Consider the following 19413-nt stretch of genomic DNA (forward strand, 5'->3'; position numbering starts at 1 on the left):
AAGCCACTACAGTAGAAGAGTAAAGCATGACATCGTTCATCGTTCCACAGTGCAGACAGTAACACCATTAGAGAAACGGTTCTGTGTATGTGGAGACTGAAGCTGATACATTGTCACAAATGTTTCTGTAGCAACTGACCGGTAACCTGCAGTGTCAGTTACCAGAGACATTTTCCATGGAAACCACTGTAGGTTACCACCGTTTCCAAAATCACAATGCTTCATCATGACCTGGCTGCACAAACTGCTTTCCACATGACTGCCTGTGTATAGCCGCTTGCCAGATCAGTCTGGAAACTATCTGGAAGATTCCACAGCTTTAAGGAAAGTGAAGAAGTCAGCAGTGCCAGGTCCCACTTGGATGGGACACAACAATGCCTGACGCCAGCTCTGCTGTTTCTTTCAGAGGCAACCATGCTTATGCCCTGAAGTGTCATTGTTCTGCACCTGTGGAGAAGATAAAAGGAGAGAGGGAGAGGGAGAGCTACTGAACTGTCAATCGATGACCTAAATTTGTAATGCAGTAATTCAGTGTGTACACAAAGTCAGTAGCCCAAATGTTTGTCTATCAAAGCTCCAAGTACTGTAGAGGTTATGAGGTCCATAACCCTAGGCTGTACCCGCTCTACCATAACCGTGATATGCATTTATAAGCTGTGAGAATCCCCCGCACTCTGAGAGAGAGAGAAAGAGAGAGAGAGAGAGAGAGAGAGAGAGAGAGAGAGACCCTTTCAAGATGGAGGTGCTGTTCTTGTGAGGTGAACTTTAAGGCATACCCTTGGTGTCTTACTGGCTCTTGTTGCGTGTGAACTGTAAAATAAACTTCTTAGTAACAAGAGCATGGTATCCAGGGAGGTTTATGTAATTCTCCGAAGCGATGGAATTCATTCTAATGAGGATGTGGGCAACAAACACTGGCTCCATTATTTGCTTACTGGGTAAAGCAACATGTTTATTAGTTTTTTTTGGACAAATTTAGCGGCTATAAATGTGAGACGGCTTACTGAGGCTAATATTGTGGTTGTGTACTGCTTCTAGAACATCTTTTTGTGTGGTTTTGTCTCTTTTGAGAACTGGCAAGATGAGAAAATGTTCCCTTTTAGCACCCGCTTATTTATTTCTTTATTTTGTGTTCTGTGTGCCAATTTCCAGATAACAATACAATAGCAGAGCTTTTGGCAACCAGGCAAAAGACGGGGTGACATCTGGTCTCTCTTTTTTGGTTGATTGGACCCTTTGGAATTGACAGCCCTACCTGGGGCTCACCCTTAGTGATTGTGTGAGTGTGCCTGTGTGTGTTACAGAAGATAAAGGTTTCTGTCCTTCCTGTATCTGCTGTGAGTGCTGTGCCATCTCCTCTGTGTAACCAGTCCTCTCTTATCTCCCCAGTTGAATCAGCTGGATAAGGCATCAGCGGCAGCCCACACATTCTTCCTGGCCAACCCCGAGCACATGGAGATGTGGCAGAACCTGGAGCACTACAAGCTGCAGGAGGGGGTGCAGGAGAGCCACTTCCAGGACAGGGAGGCTCGACCACACCAGGTATGGGTGGCACTCTGTCCTCTCTCCTCTGTCCACGGTCCACTCCACACAGTCCAGCTGGAAACTAGGTGCAGATGTTTAGCAGGATAGGAAGTGTTTAGCACTTGGAAGTCTCTCAATGTAGTTTTTCGTTTTGAGATTGATTGATTTATTCATTCGTTCATTAAAAAGCAATTGTAAGAAAATTAATAAAACCATAAATCTACGTAGCTGTTTTGCCACATTAGGTTTTACTGTAAGCAAAACTGCTATGGAATAACAATCTCTACACCCTGTGTTACTGTAATGCTTTTAACTTTTAAAGTAAACTATTCACAGCAGTGACACCAAGAACAATTTGCTTACTAAGGCAGATAAACAGTCAACAGCGCTGATGAGAAACATGCAGTTCAGTCATCTCTAACCTTGGATAGATGATGGCAGTAGTTGCCTCGTTGCCAGGAGGAGGAGGAGGAGGCTGCTCTCTGGCGCAGACAGGACCGTTATTCTAGTTTCATTGTAAATCTCCACAGGCTGACTGAATGATTCCATGTGCATGAGCATCACCTTTCATGGAAAACTGTTTGATTCTTCAGTTCAGCACAGATGGAGTTAATATGCTTATTGCATAGCAGTTTCACTCATTCCAGGTTTTAATGTGTACTTGGTTAGCCCCAGTGTGTAGGTAACACGCTCAGGAGTGTCTGATTTTTAAACTCGTGGTAAAACCAGGAATGGATCGAACTGTCATGCACAACCACAGCCTACCCAGAAAGAAAAAGAAACACACATGTCAATAATCTAGGTCAGGTTCTCTGTCGCTACCACATTAACATTTGTCTTCCATTACAAGCACCTCTTTGATTGATAACTTGGCTGGGGTGTGTGCTGTTTGTTCATGGCCATAGCTGCAGACTGTGTGCCAGTCACCGATTTAACGCCCAGCATTTTTGACTGCAGGTTCTGAATCTGCAACTGTGTTTTCCTTGGACAGCATTCCTTCCATGATGGGCAACACACATGCAGCTGCGTTAAGTTATTCATCAAAGGGTTGGTTACAGAGAACAACCAAAACAACATATATAATAAGACTGAATAGAAAGAAAGCAGCCTGCACGCCTCCTGGGACCTCCTCTGGCTCCTCTGCTGGAATGCAGTCCAGTAACCTCCCCCTGTTTGTGTTGTGCTCTTGCAGCAAGCCTTCACCTCTGGAGTAAAGCACTATGATGTAGGGGACTATGAGGAGGCTATCTCGTTCTTCGAGGAGGCCCTGCTGGAGTACGGAAAGGCAGACATGGAGTGCAGGGCGATGTGTGAGGGCCCACAGAAGTTTGAAGAGTATGAGTACCTGGATTATTACCCCGGCCTGTACAAGGCCATCTCAGGTAAATGTTCCTAAAAACACCACGAGCTACCCCATGATGCATTTTGCAACACTGGCAAATCATGCAGATAGTGATCAAAGGCAAGGCCAAGATCTTTTTGTTGATGATCGATGCAAAAGTTGGATTATCGAAAAGTCAGTCAGGTCAGCAATGAGTAGCTGGAAGTACTCGAAGCAGTTTCTATCCTGATGCTTCTGGGTTAGTTTCATGTGATGGTCTATATGATGGTCTGACTTGAGGGAGTTAGCAGGAATGGTTGTCTTCTTGATTTCGTGTGAGCTGACTAAATTGTAAAACCAGCCAACCAAGTTCAACCTGTTTGAATCTATGTGCCATTCACTGGCGAACCTGCCCTAATAAAGGGGTCTGATTGTTCTGAAAAGCGAGCTGCTGCGTGATCTGCCCTGGCCTCCCACAGCTTGCCATCTCTTGACAGCTCTAAGCTTACTCTGCAGAAGCTGAGCTCCCTGTGGCAGAGTGCAGAGAGCACACTGAGAACTGTAGCTGTGTGTGCTACTTTAGATCCTGTTACTTCATTGTAGCGCTGGGTTTGTTATGGCTGTGTTTTGGCTCTGCGGCTGAGCGTTCCTATTACCAAGGAGCAGCATGTGGATCCAATACTTGTTGCAGCCCAAGAAAAACATGCAGCACGCTCCCTTTTGGAGAACGGGAGCAGTAGGAGCTCAATCACATTATTTGGTTAGGGATCAGAGCTGCTTGTTTTTACATTAAGGAGCTGAGGCAGCACCTTTCCTTTGAATTAACACAAAGTAGGGCCAATACTTAAAGAAAAAAATAATTTCTGAAAAAAACGTGCCAATGGCAATTTGAAGTAAACACTGTTGCTTTGAGAACGTAGATATATAGCACTAAAAATAAATGTAATACAATCTGATTGAAACGTTTCAGTTGACCTCGATAAAGACTTTTGTCCACTTAGTTTTTATTAGTAGTTTAGAACCCGAAGCCTGGGACAAGTATTCAACCTCTATAGGGACCAGATGATGACTGTTCCTGTCCTTGGACAGTCCAGGGCCCAAACAAGAAAAGATGTTTGAAACCTTTTCCCCCCAGAGAGGAGTACAGTTTTACCAGTATCAGCCTGACAGAGGGTCTCCTGGAGTTCACAAACTGCTAAACAGTGGTAGTCTGGAAAGAATACAAGATGCCTGTGTTTGAATGCTGTCAATGCCCTACGACCTTCTGCACTAGTGCTTCACAACCAGGGGGGCAGGGGTTCAGAAATACTAGAAACACAATCCATTCAGATCATTCAGAAACTACTCCAGGGTTTGTAGTTCTTAGCTGATCCGAGAGGCTGGAAAATACAAACTGTTTTACAGAGTGGAAACCCTTGCCAAGAAAGCATTTTAGCATTGGGATGTCCGCAGCAAAATTATCCTTTCCTGTTGGGTTCTTTGCGACTGGTCTGGTAAAAGTTACCTACACTTTCTGATTGTTCTGTGCCCTCTGTTAGTAGGTAGAACATTTGAGGAATTTGAGGGAGAAAACTAATTTATCAAGCCCCCATGGGTGTAGAATGTGTTGGCTTTGTATCGGTGGGTTGAGGGTAATTCCTAAGGGGATAAAGCAATGCGATCTTTAGCAGAGTAAAAGGTTTATCATTTAAGGGGCCTGTCTCAGTAACTTGGGCCGCCATTCGTATCCTTGTCTTTAAAGCCAGCTTACTGCTTGTGGAAGCAGCTGAACGTTTCTCTTTCAGTGCCACAGTTAACACTCATTTTCAAAGTAGTTTATAATTCTGATTTGACAAATGGCTCCACTTCTGACAACCTTAAGCTGAGGGAAGACGGAGACGCTTTTTGACTTGGAACAGGAGACTTGGTTTCAGGCCGCTGCATGGCACACCGGGGGAGACTTGGTTTGGAGAACAGGTTTAAAGCCACTGTACCTAAAAAAGTGGCTTGTGCTCCCTCAGCTTTACACTAGCGCTCAGTTTAGGATTCCTGTTTTAAGCCTTCTATTTATTGTCTACCTCCTGGGTAACGAACCCCATAACCCTAACCTGTTCCAGAGTAGTTTTCCTTAGGGTTAAATAAAGGCAATTACTATAGTGCTCCATAAATCTATCTGGGTTTGGTGTCTTGGGAAGTTTTTTGTTAATGTTATTCTATTGTCTTCTTTTTGTTGTATTTTGAGATCTCTGTAGTTATTTAGTTCAAATGCCAGTACGGTAGGGGATTCTTTTCACTGATGTCACAAAGAAATATTCTCGCCGAGCCTCGCTTTCCAAAACTGTGAAGCTTTCCCCAATCCTCAGAAGAGGAATTCAAACGCGTAATAAAAGGATCAGCCTTTGAGAAGAGCATTCCCAAGAACAGCAAGAGAAAAGTCTGTGTTTAACATTCGCTGTGGGATATCTATGGGCAAGGAAATTACTGGCATTACTGTGCTTGGAAAATACTTCAATACCTCTATTGTATTATATTAACCAAGGGCAAATTGTGCTTTGCTAAATAATCCAGTCAATGGTGATTACAGCTCAGCGACCTTGTCTTCCTCTGTGCTGTTTCAGATCACTACATGCAGGTCCTGATCTGTGAACATGAGTGTGTGCGTGACCTGGCCACCCGCCCCGGCCGGCTGTCCCCGATGGAGAACTACCTGCCCCTGCATTACGACTACCTGCAGTTCGCCTACTTCAAGGGTAAAGACGGGCCTCTGTGAGCATGGTTCTCAATCTCTGCATCATCACCCTCCCTCACCCTCACCCACATCCAACCTCCCTCTGTTTTACTCCCCCTTTTTCTATCCCTCTCCCTTACCCTATCTCTCTCTCTCCCCCCTCTCTCTTTCTCTCTCGCTACCTCTTCTCCACACCTCGTCCTCCGACCTGCTTTATCGTCCTCATCAATTGCACCATAGAATAGAGTAGATGGTAAAGTAATCAGTCACAGAATCAATCAATCAATCACTCAGTCTTATTTTATATAGTGCCTGACAAAATACGGTAAAAAAAAATGCATAATACATTAAATACAGTGAAAAACAATGCATAATACATGAAATACAGTGAAAAACAATGCATAATACATTAAATACAGGGCTAGGATGTAAAAATAATTGTAAAACATTGTGGATGCGAGTAAAAAATGTAGCAACGACATAACGGTTAATAACAGATATCAGACTTAAACAGCATGGAAAGCAAGAGAGAACAAGTGGGTCTCGAGAGTTGATTTAAAGCGAGCGACTGTGGGAGCATCATGCACTAAAGCTGGGAGAGAGTTCCAGAGAGTCGGAGCCATGAAGCTAAACGAGCATTCTCCGAGTGTGGTGCGCTTTTGCTTGGGGATAACAAGCAGGCCAGAGTCGGTGGACCTCAGCTTGCAGGCAGGGACACAGCGGGGGTCAGCAGATTGAGGAGGTACTCGGGACCTGTGTGATGAAGGGCATTGTAGATGAGCAGGAGAGTTTTGAAAGTAATCCTGAACTACAGGTAGCCAGAGCAGTTGGGCAAGACGGGGTGAGTTGCAGTAATCGAGTCAAGAGGAAAACACTGCAGCCCACTAAAAACACACCCAAACAACAGACTTGATAATCGCTGACCAGTTTACATGCTGTCAAAATTCCCTTCAATCTACCACAGCTCTGAACACTTCAGAAAATAAATTACTTTACAGCTGATGTGGTTACACCCAAGTGCGCTGGATATTGAAATATAAAGCTTGTAGTGGAGTGATCACTCATGGCTAAATCTGCATTTATAAATTATAAACACGTGGAGCCAATTACTACATCCTTTTCATTGGAAATCCATGTGCAAGAAGAACTATACCGCTTTGTAGTTGTCCTTATACATAACAAAAAAACTTACAAATGTGACATTTTGAAATGTAGCATGAAATACTGTACTACTGTCATGGCTTCTGGTGAAATCTTGCTTTAAATATTTCTCAATCCTAAAATTCTAGGTGAGGCAAGATTTTTGGCCACAGCTGTACTTGCACATATACACGCGTCCATACTTTTTAAAGCAGGAATGTTTTTTAGGCTTTTCAATCTGAGCAGGCCTGTCTGTGCCTTAGGTGAGTTTTCCTGGAGAGTCAGCGCATAGAAGCTAAAGTGAAAGGCTCTGAGACTTGAGATGCGAGGAAGGGGCAGTTTTTAAAAGCCAGCTCTCCTAGACCGGTTGGACCAGATCAAGTAAGTATCTGGTGGCAGGTCATGGAAAAGTCCCAAGTCACTCACTTTAGATCTACATTTGAATTATGACGCTGCTTTCCTTTCATAGCGGTTTCTAAAAAGGCACAAAATAACTACGATACCCATGCAGAAATTCTCTAATGCTATTACTTTGCAAAATACTCAGCACCATCGTCTTTGTCCAGGCTGAAGTTTGTTTGGGTCACTACTCTTTAAAAGCTGCTATAAGGAAAGCGACAGCATAATTCTAGTTTAATCCTCTGCCTTTTTATGTGTCAATTGGTTAAACGATATGGAGGATATTTTATGCCAAAATTAAAAAGAAATGAATAAATATTAAATAGATAAATACATGTCTTTATTTATTTCAATATTTATTTATTCACTTATGCATTTATTTATTTCAACTTTAATTTGATTGATTATTAATTTTTAATTTTGGCATAAAATATCCTCCGTAAAAGGATGTTTGCTAATGCAACAGAAGGAGAACTAACGAGGAAAGGGGGAAATATAAATATATTATTATCCCAGCAGAGGAGTTCAGACCTAAATCTACCAAAAACAAACAAACAAATTGACATACAACCCCCTCCACATCCTGAACGACGGACAGGATGGGTGTTTGTCTCAAACTAGAGCCTAATCGCTGGGATGCAGAGAGCGTCATTGCTTTAGTATTGTAGTGGACCCCTAGGGCTGGCTGAAGCAGGTGGAGGCCAGTGAAGTGTGGGTCCATATGTTGCCATGGCTTTAAAACCTCCAGTCCTAATACAAGAGATACGACAGCACTGACAGAAGTTGTGTTTGCGTGGGACTCAGACTGTTTCAGTACTACACCAGCAGCAGGGATTCTGGAAGAATGAGTGCTTCAGTTCCAGCTGTCTGGTTCGAGCAGGAATCTCATTTTGAATGAGTTACGGTACCGTGGGTCTCAGACTCGTTTTATGGCTTAGAAAATAGCTCAAATAAATAATTTCATAAATATTTCCACTGCACTATTTTCTTCAGGAAATAGTGTTAGAGGTGAATAATTTGACGTCAGTAAAACTGTAGGGGTGGGGGTGGGTAAGAGGGGGAGGGGGGTGCTGTCAAGCCATGCCTTTTAAACCATGGCTAAATCTGATATTTCACTTTGGAACAGGGATTGGAAACGTGCTTTTTTTTTGTATTTTATATTTGTTCCACTACCTCAGCAAGTTTGCTCTACTCTCTTTGTTTTAAATGCAAGCCTGAAATTTTGTTCTGGATATTATTGGGTAATGTGCTGAGGAATGCGTTATCTGTGTATTAAAGCTTGAAATAAATGCATTCCCAAATGGTATACTGTCTCGCTGCTCCGAGTGGCTGGAGATGTGTAAGTGAGGAGCCCTGTGTTTGAGTCTCCAATCCTGCAATGGAGATGTGTAAGTGAGGAGCCCTGTGTTGGTGTCTCCAATCCAGCAATGGAGATGTGTAAGCAGGGGAGCTCCGTGTTACCATGGTGTTTGTTTAAAGGTAAATTGAGTTCTGGTTTCCCTCCTGCAGTGAATGAGATTGAGAAAGCACTGGAATGTGCCTGGACCTACCTGCTCTTTCATGAAGGAGATGAATTTATTACCGATAACATTGAGTTCTACAAGGAGATTCTAGCTGAGAACAACAGGCCTCAGGACATCAGACCACGCCAGGTAGGGGCTTTGAACACAGAGGGCTACATTTTCAATGTGTGGCCTCCAGTCTTTAATTAGCACCTGTTGTTTTGAAAGGAGAGAAAAACTCATGTTAATGAGGCCCAGACTCTGCTGGCTGCTTGTCTCATCGTGTGTCTCCTGTGTGTTTGTGTTCACAGGATGCTGAGAGGTATGTGAGGCGTCACCAGCAGGAACTGAAGATCCTGCTAATGGGGAGTGACAGTCTGGATTTCGTTTACTCAGAGTCGGTATGTGGGAAGTGTTTTGCAGGATCTCTGCCCATTTCTGCAGCCATGCACTTTAGATGTATAGCAAACAGACAGGACATGGTAAGCTGTTTAGCTGTTTTTGGAAAGATTTGTAAGCGTTTCTGTAGCGGTCTCTCTCACTGAGCACGCTGTACAAACTGATGGAATGCTGTAGTACTGCATTTCAGTTTCCTGCATGATAACACCACTGACCACACTCTGCTACTACTAATACCATTCAAAGGCTGTTGTAAGAGCAGAGGCTTGCATTGCACCCAGCCGCAGAGCTCCGGAGAGGGCTTTAAAACACAAACCTGGACACATATGAAGTGTCAGGCATTGCAGCAGGTTGTGTCACTGCAAGTGCTGGTGGGATTGCCTTCTGGAGAAATGCCCTGGTATAAAAGGTTCAATAATAACAAAGGGGCAAAGTGTCTGGGGGAGAAGGGGGAAAAAAAAGGTGGTTGTTTGTTAACTTCTATATGAGTCTTGCAGGGAACATATCGGAAGTTTCTATAGGCGCACACTGCAGCTGCCTGCATGCTTGGTGTGCCTGCTTGTCTGTAACCTTTGAATGGGGCACAGTAGCGCCAGATCATCACATGGACAGTACAGTACACTGTCAGACTGCATACAGTTATTTCACTATTGTCATCTTTTTGATTACACTTCCATCTAGTGGTAAAAAGGGAGAACAGGGAAACGGAATATTTACAGACCACGGAGATCAAGAAAATTCCACAGGATTATATTCATAGAATCTTTTTTTTTTTCTCCGATATTTATATATTATTAATAATATAGATACTTTATTTATATAAATAAATTATATATATATATATATATATATATATATATATATATATATATATATATATATATATATATATATATATATATATATATATATATATATATATATATATATATATATATATATATATATATATATATATATATATATATATATATATATATATATATATATATATATATATATAGATATATATATATATATATATATATATATATATAGTAGATATAAAACCACTAATGCATTGTTTTTGTTTTTCTTTACAGAATTACTGGAGCACCACGCTTGGCAGAGAGGATATAAACAGGTAAGAAGTTTGTCTTTTCTAGAGTAGCTCTCCTCTATCCTTTAATATGTAAAATACAAGCCAAGAGGACATAGTTTTAAAAAACTGTTTATCTCCTTGTAAATTTCAGTGATATACACCTGTTCCAGCTGAACAATCGATTCAACTAAGATTATTATTTTATATTTCCACGTCTGAGTTTTGAGTTTCCAAGGCAGACTCTTCTCGTTCTTGGAGAATTGACTACTTGTGTTCTTTTTGCTGAAAAGGGTCCCTTCGGGAACTGCCATTGGTGTGCTCTCCGGCTCTCCGTCAGAGAAGAGAAACCTGGCTGAAACGCAGGCAGGGCTGCGTGAAGGTAAGCATGCACAGAGGCATGCTGGGATTGACAGCGCTGTGCACTGTTGCCGTGCGTACAGTGCAGTGGGGCTGTGCTTCAGTGCTTGTGTGACGACTCTCTGAATCCAGCTGCATGACAGGTTTTCTAAGAAGGTAAAGCAGTGCCAATTGTTTTGCCCCTGCAGGTGGGCCAGTGCCCTATGATGAAGTGCAGGTAGTTTTGGGATCCGAGGCGCTCAACGGCTCCCAGCGAGTCCTGCTCGACGGAGTCCTCTCCGAGCAGGAGTGCAGCGACCTCAAGAGCGCAGCGCAGGTGAGTCCTCGGAGTGCTTTCGGTAACTCTCGAGCAGAGATGTAAATTCCCTGCCTGAACAGACTCCTAGTTGCCCATGTATTTAGACTGTGTCCTTCGAAAGTCTTTTACCTTGTGCAGTACAGTGGGTCTGTGCTTGCAATCTGCCTGTGCAGCCTGTGTGTTTCCCTGTTTCTTTATCTTGTTTTCTTTCAGACAATCACTGTCGCTGGGGATGGATACAGTGGGAAGATGTCGCCCCACACGCCCAATGAAAAATTCGAAGGTGCAACGGTGCTGAAAGCCCTGCAGGTAAGCAGTGCTGGTACAAGAGGAAGAGCAGCTGTGAGCAGTGTGTGTGTGTCCCTGTGTGTGTCCCTGTGTGCGTGTGTGTGCGTGTCCCTGTGCGTGTGTGTGCGTGTCCCTGTGCGTGTGTGTGTGTGTGTCCGTGCGTGTGTGTCTGTGCGTGTGTGTGTCTGTTTGTGCCCCTGTGTGCATGTGTGTGCGTGTCCCTGTGTGTGCCCCTGTGTGCGTGTCCCTGTGTGGGAAACAAGGACCAGGGGTCACAAATGGAGTTTAGAAAAAGGGGCATTCAGAACAGAAAATAGGAGACACTTTTTTACACAGAGAATTGTGAGGGTCTGGAATCAACTCCCCAGTAATGTTGTTGAAGCTGACACCCTGGGATCCTTCAAGAAGCTGCTTGATGAGATTTTGGGATCAATAAGCTACTAACAACCAAACGAGCAAGATGGGCCGACTGGCCTCCTCTCGTTTGTAAACTTTCTTATGTTCTTATGTGTGTTCAGGTATTTGTTGTTTTCCACTGCTCTGTGTTTTATTCCAGTACGGCTATGACGGGCGGATCCCACTGAAAAGCGCCCAGTTGTTTTATGAGGTCAGTGAGAAGGCGCGGAGGACCATCGAGTCCTATTTCATGCTGAACTCCACCCTGTATTTCTCATACACCCACCTGGTGTGCAGGACTGCAATCCAAGGTAAGGAGGGAGCAGTGAGGGCCCAGCATCTCACACAGACAATGCACAGCTGAGCTGCTTCACTACTGAACTACTACTGAAAGGCTGTTCTTGAGATTCCCATTGCTGTAGTAATAAGATAGCAAGAAGAGCCCCATTGCATAGCACTTTGATCCATTAATGTTTTTCCTATGAGTTTAGTAAGACACACCTGAGCTTGTTACCTATACAGGTTACTGTGAATAATCAAGCTCAATTAAAACCTGGATTATTTCCACCCCTGTACTATTTGCTTTAAGAACATTCTATACTGAAAAGAGTATACAGTGGTAAATAATCTGTTTTTCTTTATTTCTTTGGAACTTTTTTCTTTATGATTTATGATTGTTTAGATTATTTCACAGCATTTTGCAAGTTGCTAAGTGATCGGCAGGGTTTCTGTTGTAACCTGGGTCAGAGTGTACACTGGTGAGTTGTCCTGGTTGTTTTAAAGGTCAGCAAAGCCATCGGAACGATCTCAGCCACCCGATCCACGCAGATAACTGCTTACTGGACACTGAGGCCTACGAATGTTGGAAGGAACCCCCTGCGTACACCTACAGAGATTACAGGTGACTCGCCCCTCTCTGATGTTGAAAAGAAGACATCTGCTCATGTAACAGGGCAGAGGCAGGTTTCGAACCGGTGACCCAACACACTGCATGCGAGCGTCTCAATCAAAATGCAAAAGCCGGGCTTGGCTGCGTTCATGGTTTTAGAGCTTTTAACCTCCTCTCATCTCACCAAAAGGAGAGAATCTGTATCGGCAGTGTCTCACACAGTACTGGCTGTTACTGTCGCTTTGTTTATTGCATGTCTTTGTATTGTCCTCCAGGGCGGCACTGTTCAAGGGAGGAGCAACATCATTTTCACAGGCATCCAAACTTGCTGTGTTTATTGTAGGGTTTTTATTTTTTTTCCTTGTTAAAATATAATTGAATTGAGCCCTCAAGCCATCTTGGTGCAGCTTACAGTAATGTGCAAGACCAGCGTTCTGAATGGGCTGCAGTAAGCAGAGTCTGCACCGATACTAATGCATGTCTTCCTTTACCTTAGTGCTATTTTATACCTGAATGGAGATTTCGATGGCGGGGAGTTTATCTTCACTGAGATGGATGCCAAAACAGTCACTGTGAGTCATTGTCTTTACTTGTGAAAACGCAACTGAATCGAACAAAAACAATAGGGAAAGCTGACCATTCTGGAGTAATGTGCAATTATTTGTGTGTTGTTTTGTGTTGTATCGGTCCTCTTGAAGATGAAGGGCAGGTGTGTCTGTAAGGCTCTATACGGGCTCATTCCCCATAGCTGTGAATTCGCATAGTTTCTGTTCTTGCTCTTCAGGCCTCGGTGAAACCCAGTTGCGGGAGGATGGTGGGCTTCTCATCAGGCGGTGAGAACCCGCATGGCGTGAAGGCCGTCACCAGGGGGCAGCGCTGCGCCGTGGCCATGTGGTTTACACTAGATCCACTCTTCAGAGAACTGGTGAGCTCCCAGCATGCACACACACACACACAACAATACACTCACAACAATACACTTGCTTGCTTTGGGCACCTGTTAAGAAGTGCTTTTCATTAGTGTAAGAATATTCAGTGTAGTAATTGATTGTATTTAATTTAGGGTTTGAAGATCCCCAGTTTATAATTGTGGTGAGACACCTGCAGCCCCCAAGCTTAGCTCCGGTTTCTGTGCCCTGATCTATGACCCTGCATGGTGCACTGTTAATATATGCGTAATTGCTCCCCTGGTGGTCAAGCAATTGGTTACTGTTCCATTTATAAAGCATCCCCCTCTAGTGGCATTAAAGTATATTGCTCCCTTTAATTTTTTTCCAGGCTACCTTATCTAGTGGTTAAGGTTAGTTGTGTGGTTTTTTTTTGGTTTTGTTTTTTAATAAATCTTGTTTTTTTTTCCCCCTCATCACAGGAGAGGCTGCAGGCAGACGAGGTGATGCAGTCTCTAGGTGATGCACACCGGCTGGACATTCTCAACCCAAGGGACGAGCTATAAGCGCATTCAGAATGCCATGGAACGTTATGTTAATTAATATCTATTTATTTCAAATCGTTAACTTTAACGGAACGTTTTTATTTTTGTACCATATGTCAATATAGTTTGAAAGTGTGAAAACGTTTTTTGGTGCGTCCTAACGGATAAAGCGCCGTGGCGGTACTTTAGTGTTTTATTGTTTCGTGTGTTGCCTGTTCTGTAGCATTGTTTGCCTTCCATGCCACCCAAAGCAAACCTAAACTTCAGCTCATTTCATTGCTAGTTTCATGAGTGTATCGGACTGGTGCAAACTCCTTTCCTGGAGTCCGGGCTTCCTCTGTTCATTTTGTCCAACCTCTGCAGGCTTGTGTCTTAAGAATGACTTCAGTACGATATGCATTTACAGTTCGGTTTGTCTCTCTGTGAAGAAGCTCAGGCTTTCATAATGCCTCTTTCATTGCATGTAACACCTCTTTGTTTCTTGTGCTGGGGATGATTTTATGGACGGACTGCTTTGGTGTAACGGTGAATCTCGCTCCTGTGAGGCACTACGTGCTGCTGTAAGCTAGCGAGGAGCAGTTCCTGTTTTAAAGTGAGTCTTCCTTGTTTTTCTTGCACAGGACTCTTGGAGATGTCAAGTTAGCAGTGGGATTAACCTCAATGTTACAAAACCAGTCTGCTTAGTCCATATGGGTTGCTACAAGCTGCATCCACAATACAAAGGGCAGTTTTCATATTTGACATTCAAACACTGCGTTTTCAGGATCCAGCTCCATCACTCCTCTACAGAACCTCATTTTGAATAAAGACATTTACAAACCGAGCAGTAAATTCATACCTGTTTTTCAAGCTATGCTATGCAAAGGGCTCTCATGAAACCAGCTAATTAAGCAGTGGTACAGTACATGTCTTTGTTAGATAGCTGCTATTTTAATTGTCAAAATTGATGCTCAAAGATGGATTTTTTTATGTTGTTGCTTTTCTTTGTTTTTTTTTTTTCTTTTTTTTATTACCACGTGGTATTTAATTGATTTCTTGTTTTCAAGGAATTCCTCGCCTATGTTTTGTTCTGTGGACTGTGCCACTGCATAGACTGTATATGCTGGGTGTACTGTCACGTTCACATGGTATTGTTCGAAGTCTTTCTCAGAAGCATCCACTACATCACTGTCAGAAAGTTGTCTTATATTGATTTATATATAAGTCAACAAATAATATATACTATGATATATATAATATAGACATACTGTGGGAAGGGCCACCTTCCCGGTGCATTCTTTGCAAATGTATTTTGAAGGCAGGACTTCTGTAGTTGAAAATGATTAGCTTCCCGCAAGCAATGAAGGTGTCTTTTTTTCTTTTTTACCTTTTTAGATGTCAGTTTTTAATGAAAATTGTTGTAAATTTAAGAATGCTGTTGTATATCAAGAATGGTCTTTCTTATGTATTATTATAATTATTATTTAATTAAGTTATTGTTCAACTATAGATTCATTTTTTAGCTATTAAAGCAATATTTTCTTGCATCTGTTTATTGTGTTTTGTATCTTGGTGATTTTAATGTGTCTGGTTAACAATATACAGCAGCAACCTGGTGTAAATGCGATTGGACCCTTTTAGAAGCTTTCTTTTGGGACACATGCATCATTGAGGCAGTGTGCGTGGAGTATTGGAGTCTCAGATTCTGGGGGTATAGGAAACCCTGTCCCATGTCAGCCTTGTCACGCTTGCATTTTAAATCACCATTAACCTGGGTATTTCTCTCATATACCTGCTGTGTAATAGGGTTGGGTTTGATAATCTTCAGTGGCATGAAACACTGCAATTGTGCAGTAAGAGCCACAATTGAAGTACAGACGTGTGCACTCTTAAAAAGGAAATGAATCCCATATACAAAGTTATACTACTCCACTCCAGTCTGGAACTGGCACAGGGGGTCTGTCACCTCTGGATCTGGAGTGGGGGGTCTCGTTAGCTCTGGAGCTGACGCAGGGGGTCTTGACAGCTCTGGAGCCAGCCTGGAGCTGGGGCACAGCCAACCCTAACATACATTGTACAGGATAGTTCTCTTACCCAGCCTTCCAGAACGTTTAAAAAGGAGCAATTTTAAAAGGTGCTTGTTAATTGTTAAATGTCTTGACGCCTAGTGAAAGGCTGGACTACACCCTATAAATCTATTTACCTTTGTTCAAAAATGCCCCCAGGTAATAAACTCAGTAAATCTTCACCAGGGAATCCTACTGCGGTGAACATAATTGCGTACTCTGCTGTTCCACCCTTTGCGCAATGCGATTTAGAAGTCTTGACTAGTTTAACAGGTACATTGTATACTGGTTCCACATAATAATAAAACAAACAAAAACATGAGGCAAGTCTCTCAGCAATGCTACTTTTTCATTTTATTTTTTTTATTTGAGTAACAATCTTAATCCAGATTCTCGTTCTTTATAATCAAAATTACAAATATAAAAAAAAATTGTAAGTTTAAATCTTAACTGTAACGTATATACATATAAATTTTACAACGAACAAAATACAAGAACCCAGTTGAAACGAGCTTTGTTAATGGCATTCTTGCACAAGCATTTCAGTATTTGAAGAACACATCCAAAGGTTTTTTGAAATATTCCCGTTACCACAACATGGCCTTTTCACCGTGTGACTATTTACAAACAGTAATGGATTTCTGTCAGGAATGGCACTGCTCAAGAAGCTCTTGTTGCCTGGTTTCTGAAATTGAGGACACTAAACAATACACAAATACAAACTGAAATGATCGATTCCCAGACGGCCAAAACAATGTCAGTCAGTGAAACAGTGAAAGGGTGTCAGGGTTAGAAATATAATACATGCTCGGCTTTGAAAGGCACCAAAACATTTCAGTAGAAGAGTCTTCAACGATCATGAAGTACAGTAAGTCCAGTGAATCTTACTTCAATAACACTGACAATGACATTGGCCGAGACTCACAGCTTGTCTGCTTGACTTGGTTCCTCTTAGTTTTACTCTCTCAGAAGACAGTTTTAATAATAAAGAATAATTCAGCGTTTACTAATGTGATTCCTGTGTTCTGGTCGAGTGTTATGGATGAACACTTTACTTCAAATTCTCACAGTATCTTGTGTGAAGTTCTGTCATTTAATCACAACCCTGTGCATTGCCATTAGCATACAGTAGAGATGTTCAAGTTGTTATACATTCCTGGGCTGCAAATACAAATGTGAATGTAGTCTTCTAGACAGAAATGTACAGTATATACAGCATTACATTATAGATTTCTTTACTGTTCTGCTGTTTATGTTGCACAAGTCTGAGAATTGCAAGGGACAAAATAGAGGCAACATCTGTATTAACCTGGAATGGAAATAAGACTCCTATTGCATAGCAGTTTCACCAATTCCAGGTTTTAGTACGAGCTACATTAGCCCACAGTGGAACAAGCTCAGATGTCTTATTAAAAACTCATAGTAAAAGCAGGAATGGATCAAAATGCTATGCAATAGGAGTTATTTCCATCAATGTAATAACACATATGAAAAGAAAATATAACCTCAATATATCTTTTTAATATGATGGATATGTGTCGGCCTTTCAAAATGTTATGCCTTCAGCATACACACGAATAAATCCTGGTTTTCATTAAACACATGGCTCGAACATATATACATTTTTAAATCACAAAAAAAAAAAAAACACTTGCTGCGTGACCTTTGAAGATTACAGAAATGTGACACGACTACATATTAAAGAAGAAAACAGCTGTACAACATGACATCAGCTCTACATTGGTTCAGGCTGCTCCACAATCCAATACTGTAACAGCCCAGTGAAGCAATACTGGGCTGGAAGATTAGGGCCAGGATTGGGTAATACAAGGCTGTTACTAAACAATACTTAATCTTGTAATTATGGATCGGAAAACCAATGTTATGTAATTCAAGTAATTGAACTTTAAAGATGGCATAATACTTTCTTTTGGCAGTCTTTCTTGAATGTGTATATATATAAAAAAGAAAACGTACAAAATCAGTGGCAGAACATTTGGCTACCATTTAATTACACTTGGGATCTTAAAAGGTCATCCAGAACCCCAAAAAGCAAGGATTTATCAGTCAGTAACCCCAGAGTACAGGGAGCAGAGTGCATTTAAAATCAAATAAGAACGTCAGCACCAACAAGGTCTGCTTGCAGGAGCCTAACCTTTCTTTAATACATATATATATATATTAATGATGATCCTAAAACAACACTACAGCTGAGCAGACTGCAAAGCTTCCATCTAAAAGGAAAAAAAAAAAAAAAAACTTTTTTTGTACTGCAAGTGCTGTGTCACAAAAAAACGCACTTGAATTTATAACCACCACTCGCCCCCACCCAACCTGCAATAAACCAGGACCAAGACATACGGAGAAGAAAAAAAAACAATTAAGTGCAACATTCTCTTATCCCTTTGCTTTTTTTGTTTCAAAAAAGTTTTCAAAAGTCAAATAAAATGAAAGTTTGAAGAATGAAGACGGGTTGCGTTTCCAGTCGGTGCGCACCGTGGTCGTGGGTCTAAAGCGTCACAGGAGAGTCGTGTCCGGCGAGGGAACCTCACTCGCCCTCCTCCTTGATGCGCTGCTGTTTGTTCCGGCGGGAGTCCATGTCAAACGAGAAGTCGCTCCAGTCATCGCGCGGGGGGAAGGAGATGGTCTGCCGCAGGGTGAAGCGGACCGCGTCGATGACCCGCTCACCCCGCGCCTCGGACGAGCCCACGCTCACGGTGGAGGCCCCGCTGGTGGAACGCATGAGGTGCTGGGGGGGGGAGGGGGAGTATTCCAGGCTATGCCGGTAATCCGAGAGCCCCTTCCAGATGGCATTCTGGAACTGCTCCGGGATCTTCAGGTGGGACAGGTCCTGCAGCAATCAAGTCCAATCAAGACTTTAAAATAACAATTTGCGCATTGTCAGGAAACCACACTATAGCTCTCTCCGTTTGACATCTCAACATTTCTGGAACCCACAAGGCGTAATGGGATCTACTGCATCAATACTTAAAATGTCAAGATCATGTTTTCTGTTGAGTGGTGATACTGCCTAAGCCTTGTGTCCTCTACAGGGGAATATTTTATCTAAAAAGGTATCAGTGTCACATGCAAATGTTTAAATGAACACCGAAGGAAAGACTAGACTTGTGAAAACTGAGACAGCAGGTTGGCTTTCTAAATTGCACTGAGGTTTAACACACGGAAGGCACTTACCTCCATGTTGTAATGCTCGATCTGGTAAATGCTGGTGAGCCCCTGGGTAGTGAAATAGTCCAGACATGATGAGCAGCCAAGCCTCAGCAGGAAACTAGAAACACAACAGGAAGGTTAGGGTTATTGCACAAAACCCAAAGCCATGCTGTAGGGCTGCTACTGTGTTTTCAAGGCAGCATTAAAAAAAAAAAATTAAAAAAAACAGGTATTTCATTAAGCTAACGGTTCAACAAGCAGGATCTTAATCATTGGTTTACAGTACAACACACAGATCAAGGCATTTAGTAGAAAGATGCCTACTAGCCAAGGGAAAATGTTTTTAAGGTTAGTAGAATAACCGGTGAAGGTTGGCAGTGGCTGGATTCTTGTCTAACAGGAGCCACACTCCCCTGGCTGACTGGTTCACCTGCTGTATGCAGATGCTCTTATGCAGGGCGCTT

At 42.4% G+C, this 19413-nt stretch overlaps 2 protein-coding genes across 12 annotated transcripts in view; one reads left to right on the plus strand and one right to left on the minus strand.

Moving 5' to 3' along the window:
* LOC121327002 (prolyl 3-hydroxylase 2-like) overlaps positions 1-14755 on the plus strand; it is a 38471-nt gene extending 23716 nt beyond the window's left edge. For all 3 annotated transcript variants that reach the window (XM_041270735.1, XM_041270736.1, XM_041270738.1), the window contains exons 2-15: positions 1390-1542; positions 2717-2906; positions 5443-5574; positions 8601-8743; positions 8905-8994; positions 10075-10115; positions 10364-10452; positions 10619-10746; positions 10942-11037; positions 11573-11723; positions 12196-12313; positions 12798-12873; positions 13086-13226; positions 13671-14755. In XM_041270735.1, coding sequence (XP_041126669.1) covers positions 1390-1542; positions 2717-2906; positions 5443-5574; positions 8601-8743; positions 8905-8994; positions 10075-10115; positions 10364-10452; positions 10619-10746; positions 10942-11037; positions 11573-11723; positions 12196-12313; positions 12798-12873; positions 13086-13226; positions 13671-13754 — 1632 coding nt within the window. In that variant the 3' untranslated portion in view covers positions 13755-14755. The remainder of the gene's footprint in view (positions 1-1389; positions 1543-2716; positions 2907-5442; positions 5575-8600; positions 8744-8904; positions 8995-10074; positions 10116-10363; positions 10453-10618; positions 10747-10941; positions 11038-11572; positions 11724-12195; positions 12314-12797; positions 12874-13085; positions 13227-13670) is intronic.
* Positions 14756-15007: 252 nt separating this feature from the next.
* The window catches only part of LOC121326710 (tumor protein 63-like), a 61041-nt gene continuing 56635 nt past the window's right edge, over positions 15008-19413 (minus strand). For 8 of the 9 annotated variants that reach the window (XM_041270114.1, XM_041270113.1, XM_041270112.1 and 5 more), the window contains 2 exons: positions 18974-19067; positions 15008-18629 (listed from right to left, as the gene is read on the minus strand). In XM_041270114.1, coding sequence (XP_041126048.1) covers positions 18327-18629; positions 18974-19067 — 397 coding nt within the window. In that variant the 3' untranslated portion in view covers positions 15008-18326. Of the gene's footprint in view, positions 18655-18973; positions 19068-19413 lie in introns of all 9 variants that reach the window. The other variant, XM_041270116.1, reaches the window with a different exon arrangement.

The sequence above is a fragment of the Polyodon spathula genome, chromosome 14, assembly GCF_017654505.1.
Source record: "Polyodon spathula isolate WHYD16114869_AA chromosome 14, ASM1765450v1, whole genome shotgun sequence".
NCBI lineage: Eukaryota > Metazoa > Chordata > Actinopteri > Acipenseriformes > Polyodontidae > Polyodon > Polyodon spathula.